Raw genomic sequence first — 10,686 nt, 5'->3', positions numbered from 1 at the left:
GACCTATACTCCCTATTCTTGTTATCTGGATCACATAGATTCTCTTGTATTATTGTGGCTCTATTACTACTGTAAATTATTGCTTTTCCACACAAATGTAAACACTACACAGCACCCACCCTGATCTTAGCTCACTTCACTGTTTCCAAAACATTATTACTGTTGTGGTTAACTCTCTTTTCTCACACATTACATCTATTTTCTATCCTTTACTCTCACTTTACTTCATAATCTGACCTCCCACAAGCTCACTGCTTTCTAGATCCAACTCAAAATTCTTCCCTGCCCCTAACAACAGTCTTATCTTTTTTCCACCCTTTCTAAAAAGTGGCTAGTTGGATGAAATCTCACAGATAACACTATACATATCCAAAGGATCTCCTATCTCTTCTCTACTGGTTGGTACTTTAAATACAATAGAATACAATCCCTCTGTCCTAGTCCATTTTGCTTTCCCTCTCCAACTAATCACAAAAAAGTTTAGGTGGGATCTGTAAATACCAGTACACCAGCTGGAAGAGGAAACCCACCAACAAAGAAACCACCAACAGATAACAATGGAAGAAGGTGAAGGAGGGAGTGGAAGCCCCACTAAATTCCACCCAGGGGCAATCTGGAAATACATCTAAATGGTGGAGAAATTACCCAGAACAAACAACTGAACAACAGCAAGAGTGAAGCCTTAAAACCTTGTATACATGGAAGAACCAGCTTCAACACAACCTGTCCACAACTGCACAACACCATACAAGAAGTGGTAGAAGGAGTGACCCTCAGTTAACCAGCTGGAAGAAATGATCCACCAAAGTAGACCCAACAAAAATCAAAACCCAAAGATATATAGAGAGCAAAAATAAATGACAGCCCAAGACTAGTGAGCTCAGGAGACAAGGAGACTGCACTACTGAATCTCACAGGTCTTTGACCATAGGAGTCACACCATAAACCCATGGAGTCAGAACAGATCAATTTAAGAAGCACAGGCTAACAGGAAGAGTCTCACAAACAATGGGAAGACAGACAAAAAAAAAAAAACAAAAACCAATCTCCAAATGAAAGGAAAGGAGGAAACCTCAGAAAGAATGCCATATCAAATAGAGGCAAGTCAACTATCAGATATTGAGTTCAAAGCATTGGTTATCAGGAAGCTCAATTAGCTTGCAGAGAATTGTGAAAAACTATAGGGAAACTACAATGAACTCACTGCAAACTATATCAACATGAAAAAGGATATAGAAACTATCAACAAGGATAAAGAGGAAATGAAGAATACAATTTTATAATTGAAGAACACAGTGGGAAGAATCAAAAGGAGGCTAGATGAAGCAGAGGATTGGACCAGCTAACTGAAGGACAAGGTGGAAAAAGCACCCAGAAAGAACAAGAAAATGAAAAAAGACTCAAAAAGGGGTTAAGGGAAACACAGGACAACATGAAACATAATAATATCCGTATAATACAGATATCAGAAGGAGAAGAAGAAGAGCAAGGGATAGAAAACCTGTTTTAAAAAGTAATGATGGAAAACTTCTCTAATTTGAGGAGAGAAAAAGTCACACAAATCCAGGAAATACAGACAGTCCCAATCAAGAGGAACCCAAAGCGGCCTATGTTAAGACACATCATAATTAAAATGGCAAAATTCCAAGACAAAGTGAGAATCTTAAAGGCAATAAGGGAAAAACAGGAAGTAACATACAAGGGAGCCCTGATAAGAATAGCAGCTGAGTTCCAAATGGAAATGCTCCAGACCAGAATGGAATGCCAAGAAATATTTGGACTAATGAAAACCAAGGACATGCGACCAAGACTACTCTATCCAGAAAAGCTCTCGATTAAAATGGAAGGCAAAATAAGGATATTCCCAGACAAAATAAGCCTCAAAGAATATACTGCCTCCAAAGAATTCTGCATGAGATTCTAAAGGGTCTGCTTTAAGAACAGGAAGAAAAACAGTGAGAGACAGAGGAACACTGCTACAAAAAAATGTCAAAGAATAAGTACCTATCAATAATAACCTTAAACATAATAGATTAAATGCTCCAATCAAAAGACATAGAGTAGCTGAATGTATAAGAAATCATGACCAACACTTATGCTATCTACAAGAGACCCACCTCAGAACAAAAGACCTATACAGACTGAAAGTGAAAGTTGGAAAAAAATATTCCAAACAAATGGATATGAAAAAAAGTAGGGGTAGCAATACTCATCTCAGACAAAATAGATTTCAAATCAAGAGCCATAAAAAAAGACTCAGAAAGTCACTTCATAATACTCAAGGGAAGAATCTATCAAGAAAACATAAACATCGCAAACATATATGCACCAACAAAGAAGCACCCAAAAGCTAAGGAAAATCTTGGAGGACTTGAAAAAACATATAAACAGCAATGTAATTACAGTACAGAATTTTAACACCCCACTGTAAAAAATGGATAGATCTTCCAAACAAAATATCAACAAAGATATTGTGGCATTGAATATTGCCATAGATCAAAAGGATTTAACTGATATGTACATCCTCTCATCCCAAAGAACCAAAATACATATTCTTTTCAAATGCACATGAAACATTTTCAAAAATAGACAACATGTTAGGACACAAAAAAAGCCTTAACAAATTCCACAACTTTGACATCACATCAAGCATTTTCTCTGACCACAAGGGACTGAAATGAGAAACCAATGTTAAAGAAAATACTCAAAACACTCAAATTCATAGACATTGATTAGCATTCTATTAAACAATGAATGGGTCAAGAATGAGATAAAAGAAGATATCAAAAAGTTTCTGGAAACAAATGAAAGTGAACTCACAACAATCCAAAACTTATTGACAACAGTGAAGGCAGTCCTGAGAGGGAAGTTCATAGTGACAGAAGCCTACCTAAAAAAAGATAGAAACATTTCAAATAAACAACCTAACACTACGCCTACAAAAACTCAAGGAACAACAACAAAGGCAGCCCAGAACAAGTAGAAGGAAGGAAATAACCAAGATCAGAGCAGAATTAAATGACTTAGAGACTAAAAGCACAACTGTAAGGACCAACAAATCCAGGAGATGTTTCTTTGAAAAGATAAAAAAATAAATAAATAAACATGACTTTAAGCAGACTCATAAAGAAAAAAACAGAGGACCTGAATAAACACAATCAGAAATGAAAGAGGAGAGATTGCAAATTATAACAAAGAAATACAAAGGATTGTAAGAACTTACTACGAAGAACTATATACCAGGAAATTTGAAGCCTAGGTGAAATGGAAAAATTTCTAGAAAAATATAATCTTCCTAACCTGAATGAAGAAGAAGCAAAAAGCCTGAACAAACCAACAACATCCAGTGAAATTTAAACAGTAATCAAAAAGCTCCAACACACAAAAGCCATGGACCAAACAGTTTCACAGGAGAATTTTACAAAACATTTAAGGATGAGATAACCACTATCCTTCACAGACTATTCCAAAAAATTCAGAAAGGTGGAGGACTCACAAATATTTTTATGAAGCCAGCATCATCTTAAATCCAAAACCAGATAAAGACATAATAAAGAAAGAACACTTCAAGGCAATATCTCTGATGAACATAGATGCTAAAATCCTCAACAAAATGTTGTCAAACCACATCCAGCAATACGTTAAAGAGATCATACACCATGATTAAGTGGGATTCATCCAGGGATGCAATGATGGTACAATATTCTCAAATCAATAAACTTAATAAACCACATAAACAAACGCAAAGACAAAAATCACATGATCATATCAACAGATGCGGAAAAAGCATTTGATAAGATACAGCACCGATTTATGATAAAAATACTCAGCAAAGTGGGAATGGAAAGAGCATTCCTCAACATAATAAGGGCCATATATGAGAGACCTACAACCAACATCATACTCAATGGAGAAAAACTTAGAGCTTTCCCACTAAGATCAGGAGCAAGACAAAGATACCCACTTTCATCCCTCCTATTCAACATAGTATTTGAAGTCCTATCCATAGCATTCAGACAAGAAAAAGAAATAAAAGGCATCCAAATCGGAAAGGAAGAAGCAAAACTGTTATTATTTGCAGATGGCATGATAGTGCACATAAAAAATCCTATAGACTCCACCAAAAAACTACTCGACCTATTAAGTGAATTTGGCAAAAAAGCAGGATATGAAGTCAATATTCAGAAATCAAGGCATTTTTGTACACCAACAATGAAATATCAGACATAGAAATCAGGATAAAAATCCCATTTGTTATAGCAAAAATAAAATAAGTACCTAAGAATAAACCTAACCAAGGAGGTAAAAGACCTGTACTCAGAAAACTACACAACACTGAAGAAAGGAAATAAGGAAGACACAAACAAATGGAAGCATGCACCATGCTCATGGATTAAAAGAATTAACATCATCAAAATGGCCATACTACCCAAAGCAATATGTAGATTCAATGCAATCCCTATTAAAGTACCAATGGCATATTTCATAGATATAGAACAAACATTTCAGAAATTTATATGGAACCATCAATGACCCTGAATAGCTGCACCAATTTTGAGAAAAAAGAACAAAGTAAAAAGGATCACAATACTTGATATCAAACTGTATTACAAAGTCACTGTAATCAAAACAGCATGGTACTGGCATAAGAAAAGACACATAGAACAATGGAACAGAATTAGAGAGCCCAGAAGTGAACCCAAGTCTCTATGGTCATTTAATATTCAACATAGGGGGCAACAACATAAAATGGAGCAAAAATAGCCTCTTCAACAAATGGTGTTGGAGAGCTGGACAGCTACATGCAAAAAAGTGAAACTCGAGCACCACCTTACACCATACACAAAAGTAAATTAAAGGTGGATAAAAGACTTAAATGTAAGTCATGACACCATAAAAGTCCTAGAGGAAAACATTGGCAGGAAAATCTCAGACATTCCATGCAGCAACATCTTCACTGATATGTCCCCTAAAGTAAGGGACATAAAGGAAAGAATAAAAATGGGACCTCAACAAAATAAAAAGCTTCTGCATGGCTAAAGAAAAGAGCATTAAAATGAAAAAAGAGCCAAGTATACGGGAAAACGTATTTGCCAATGATACCTCAGACAAGGGTTTGATCTCCAAAAGATATAAAGAACTCACATGACTCCACTCCAGGAAGACAAAAAAAAATTAATAAATGGGCAAAAGACTTGGACAGACACTTCTCAAAGGAGGAATTACAGAGGCCCCAGAGACGTACAAAAAGATGCTCAGCATCACCAGCCATCAGTGATATACAAATTAAAATCACAATGAGATACCACTTCATACCATTCAGAATGGCCATGGTAAGCAAAGCCACAAACAAGTGTTGGAGAGGATGTGGTGAAAAGGGAACCCTAGTGCACTGTTGGTGGGAATGCAGACTAGTGCAGCCACTATGGAAAACAGTACGGAATTTACTCAGAAAACTAAAAATGGAACTTGCCTTTGTCCCAGCAATTCCACTGCTGGGATTATACCCCAAGAGCCCTGAAACACCAATCAAAAGCAACCTATACACCCCAATGTTCATAGCAGCACAATTTACAATAGCCAAGTACTGGAAACAACCTAAGTGCCCATCAGTACATGAGTGGATTAAAAAATTGTGGTATATTTTCACAATGAATACTATGCAGCAGAGAGAAAGAAGGTGCTCCTACCCTTTGTGACAGCATGGATGGAACTGGAGAGCATTATACTAAGTGAAAAAAGCCAGGTGGTGAGGGATCAATACCGTATGATCTCACCTTTAACTGGAATGTAATCAACAAAAGAAAAAAGCAAGCAAAATATAACCAGAAACATTGAAATTAAGAAGAATCTGACAGTAACCAGAGGGGAGGTGAGGGGGGGATAATAGGGGGAAGGAATTTCAGCGACTAATATAAAGACACATGGACAAAAGCAAGGGGGAGTTTGGAAGCAAGGAAGGGATGTGTGTTTGGCTTGTCTGGGGAGTCGTGGGGGGGAAATGCAGAAAATTGTAATTGCACAACAATAAAATAATTTTTTAAAATATATATAATTAGCCCTGCCCCTGCCTCCGCCCCTGCCCCCTCCTCTGGGACTGGTGCACCTCTTCCCCTGTGGGTCCTCTCAGAGCTGCAGTGAGTTCGGTTCTCAGCTCAACCTCCTCTCCAAGGACCGAGGGCCTGCTGTTCACATCTCTTCCCTGATCATGGCGCCACCAACAAAGTCTAATGTGTTTGATCTGGGCCTGGGTTCATGGAATGCAAGTGTCCAACAGGAGAGCCACAGTGCTCAGGCACTTTCCAGGTCTGTTGGCAAGCACCTGCCAGAGTACAAGGTGGTGGTTGTGGGTGCAAGTGGTGTGGGCAAGAGCTCACTGACCATCCAGCTGAACCATGAGTGCTTTGTGGAAGACCATGATCCCACGATCCAGGATTCCTACTGGAAGGAAGTGACCCTGGGCCAAGGGGGCTGCAATCTGAATGTGCTGGATACGGCTGGGCAGACCATTCATAAGGCCCTTCGTGACCAGTGTTTGGCTGCTGGGGATGGTGTGCTGGGTGTCTTTACCCTCGATGACCCCTCATCTCTAACCCAGCTGCAGCAAATGCGGACCACCTGGGGCCCTCACTATACCCGGCCCCTCGTCCTTGTGGGCAACAAGTGTGACCTTGTGACCACCAAAGGAGATGTTCATGCTGCTGCTATAGCCCTCGCAAAGACCTGGGGGGCCCCTTTCGTGGAGACCTCAGCTAAAACACGGCAAGGTGTGGAGGAGGCCTTTACCCTGCTCATCCATGAGATTCAAAGGGTCCGGGAGGCTGAGGCAGCATCAGGTGGGGCTAAGTCCCGGCACCATAAGACCATGTGCCACTGTGGCTGCTCTGTGGCCTGAAGGTCTTGGTCAAGAAAAGTGGACCATCCCCCGGGCCAGAATGATGCTTCCTTGATATAAGAACACTGAGCAACTAGCTGTGAGACACTGGGTGTACTTGGGATAGATGGACCCCTCTTGTGGGGAGGTTTTCATTCGGTGATGGGCTTTTTGTTAATGTGGAACATACTGTTGGTTATGTTCTGTCAGGTTGAGAGATTTTGTGCAAAACAAAATAAATGTTCTCAGGTTTAAAAAAAAATATATATATATATATATAATTAAATAATACATAATTAAAAAAGAATTCCACTGGATCTATAAATTGCTTTGGGCAATATGGCATTATAACAATGTTAATTTTCCCTATTAATGAGCACATTATAGGCTTCCATTTATGTGTATGTTCTTCAATTTCTTTCTTCAGTGTCTTATAACTTTCACCTATTGGTATTTCTTTGATGAAATTATAAGTGAGATTGTTGTCTTAGTTTCCATTTCCATTATTGATGTTTAAAAATGCAGCCAATTTCTGGGTATTTCTTTTTTTATCCTGCTACTTTACTAAATTTATTTTATTTATCAGGGTTTTATTGGTGAAATCTCTTTTTAAAAGATTTATTTTATTATTATATTTGATCCTCATTTGAGAATATCTTTAATGATTTTAGAAAAAGAGGAAGGGACAGAGATAGAGAGAGATCAATGTTAAATAAACATTGATGTGAGAGAGAAACATTGATTGGTTGTCTCCTGTATGTACCCTGACTGGGAATCAAACTGGCAACCTAGGTAGGTATGTGCCCTAACCAAAGATTGATCCCATAGACTTTTAGTGTACAGGACAATGCTCCAACCAACTGAGCCAAAGGGCCAGGGTGGTGGAATATTTAGGATTCTCTACATAAAGTATCACCTCATCTTCAAATAATGACAATATTCTTCCTTTTCAAATTTGATGCCTTATTTTGTTTTGTTTTGTTTTGTTTTTTCTCATTGCTATGCCTAGGACTTCCAGTACTATGTTGAATAAGTGTGATGAAAGTGGAGAGAACTGTCTGGTTCCTTATTACATGGGAAATGCTTTTATTTTTTCCTCTGTTGAGTATGATGTTAACTGTTTGTCGTATATGGCCTTCATGACATTAATATATGTTCCCTCTATTTTTACTTTGGTGAGAATTTTTGTTTAATCTTTAACATGTGTGGATTTTGTTAAAATCCACATCTTTTTGCGCATCTATTGATCTGAGCATATGACTGTTATCTTTCTTTTTGTTTATTTGGTGCATCACCTTAATTGATTTGTGGATATTGACCAACCTTGTATCTCAGAAAAAAATTCTACTTAATCATCGTGTATGATTTTTTTAAAAGTATTGCTGGATTTGGTTTGCAAATATTTTGTTGAGTATTTTTACATCTATATTCATCAGGTACACTAACCTATAATTTTCTTTTTGCAGTGTCTTTATCTGGTTTTCAAATTATAACAATGCTAAGCTCAAAAAATGGGCTTTGAGGTCTTCCTTATTCCTGATTTCTTCTGGAATAGTTTAAGAAGGGCAGGAATAGTTTGAGAATGACAGGTGTTATTTCACCTTTAAGTCCATTTAGTCCAGGATTATGTTTGCTAGTAGTTTTTCCATTACTGCTTAAATTTTTTTAGTTGTAATAGACATGTTCACATTTTCTGGGGGGTTTTTTATTCAATTTTTGGAGATTGTATCTTTCTAGGAATCTACCCATTTTTCCTAGATTGTTCAATTTGTTGGCATATAGTTGTTCATAACATTTTCTTATAATATTTGTATTTCTGTGGTGTCAGTTGTTACCTCACTTCTTTCATTACTAATTTTATTTATTTGAGTCCTCTCTCTTTTTTTCTTGATAAGTCTGCTTAAAGGTTTGTCATCTTGCTTATCTTTTCAAAGAACCAGCTCTTAGTTTCACTGACCCTTTGTTTTATTTTAGACTCTATTTTTTTTATTTCTTCTCTGATCTCTATTATTTTATTCCTTCTACTCACTTTGGACTTTTTTTTAAGTTCCTTTAGGTATAAGGTTAAATTGGTTTTTTAAATTTTTTTCTTGTTTCTTCAGGTAGGCCTGTAATGCTATGAATTTCTCTCTGAGAACTGCTTTGTTGTAACCCACAAATACTGGGTTTCTTTGTTCTCATTTTTATAAGTCTCAAAGTACCCTTTGATTTCTTATTTTGTCTTATTGTTAACCCATTTATTGTTTGGTATCATGTTACTTAGTCTCCTTGTGTTCATGTGTTTTTCACTTTTTTTCTTGTAATTGATTTCCACATTACTTTCATGTCATTGTAGTCAGAGAAGACGCTTGATCTGATTTCAATCTCATTGAATTTATTGAGGTTTGTTTTGTATCCTGACACATGATCTATTCTAGAAAATGTTCTATGTGAAAATGAAAAGAATATATATTTTGATGCTTTGGGGTGTGACGCGGATCCCAGCGCACAGGATCTGGTGTTGTGGCTGCAATATACAAATACACACAGACTACAGAAATCCTGTGGAGAAAAAGGGATGGCATGGCCACTCTCTAAGTGAAAGAGAGGGCGAGAGGGCTAGAGAATGCCCAAGAGAGAGAGCCAACCCTTGCCTGGACAGGCTTTTATTGCTTTTCTGGGCACATTACATGGAGGATGGTCCTCATTTACTATGCACAGGTTCACCACAGGTGATTACCTTTTGAGGACAACAAAGGACAGAATACTGCTAATTACTTCAAAGACAAGGATGTTACAGCTCAAGAAGGAAACTGCTCACATTCCATACTTGGGTGGTTTAGCACAGATTGTAGGAAGATGAAAATACCCAGTAAACATTTGCTGCCTCAATTCAGGGTGAGGGAGTTTTAGCAAGAGCAAGTCTCATAGCAGTCAAGGTACAATGCAGGCCTGATTTCCCACTGGAGAACCTATCCATGGACATGGGTCCTGCCCACCAACCTTGCTCCCCACTGGCTTTTCTGAGTGGGGGCCTAGCCACATTTCCCATGCTTGGAACGGTTCCCCACAGGGGTGAAATACTCTAAAGATATCAATTAAATTAATCTTATCTGGTGTGTCATTCAAAGTTGTTTCCTTGTTGATTTTCTGTCTGGAAAATCTATTCATTGTTGTCAATGGGGTGTTAAAGTCCCCTACATTATTTTCACACTCTCCCCTTACAACCATCAAGAATTGCTTCATAAACTAAAAATGGAACTGCCCTTTGACCCAGCAATTCCACTGCTGGGATTATACCCTAAGAACCCTGAAACACCAATCCAAAAGAACCTGTGCACCCCAATGTTCATAGCAGCACAATTTACAATAGCCAAGTACTGGAAGCAACCGAAGTGCCCATCAGCAAACAAGTGGATCCAAAAACTATGGTATATTTACACAATGGAATTCTACGCAGCAGAGAGAAAGAAGGAGCTTATACCCTTTGCAACAGCATGGATGAAACTGGAGAGCATTATGCTAAGTGAAATAAGCCAGGCGGTGAGGGACAAATACCATATGATCTCACCTTTAACTGGAACATAATCAATAGAAGAAAAAAGCAAACAAAATATAACCAGAGACATTGAAGTTAAGAACAATCTAACAATAGCCAGGGGGTGGGGGGGACAGTGGGAAGAGGGGATTACAGGAACCACTATAAAGGACACATGGACAAAACCAAGGGGGAGGGTGGAGGTGGGGGAGGGAGGTGGGTTCAGCTGGAGTGGGGTGGAGGGATGGGGAGAAAAGGCATACAACTGTAATTGAATAACAATAAAAATTTTTAA

At 38.0% G+C, this 10,686-nt stretch overlaps 1 protein-coding gene across 1 annotated transcript; it reads left to right on the top strand.

The window, feature by feature from the left end:
* The first annotated feature begins 6,187 nt into the window (after positions 1–6,187).
* On the top strand, positions 6,188–6,895 carry LOC112300506 (GTPase ERas-like). Its single transcript, XM_024555820.2, has one exon. The coding sequence runs from the start codon at positions 6,209–6,211 to the stop codon at positions 6,893–6,895; it is 687 nt and encodes a 228-aa protein (XP_024411588.2). The 5' UTR covers positions 6,188–6,208.
* Positions 6,896–10,686: the final 3,791 nt, after the last annotated feature.

The sequence above is a fragment of the Desmodus rotundus genome, chromosome 6, assembly GCF_022682495.2.
Source record: "Desmodus rotundus isolate HL8 chromosome 6, HLdesRot8A.1, whole genome shotgun sequence".
Classification (NCBI taxonomy): domain Eukaryota; kingdom Metazoa; phylum Chordata; class Mammalia; order Chiroptera; family Phyllostomidae; genus Desmodus; species Desmodus rotundus.
This window is presented reverse-complemented; position numbering and strand designations above follow the sequence as displayed.

Coding starts and splice junctions, on each gene's coding strand:
- LOC112300506 (XM_024555820.2), top strand. CDS start 6,209: ATGGCGCCACCAACAAAGTCTAATGTGTTTGATCTGGGCCTGGGTTCA.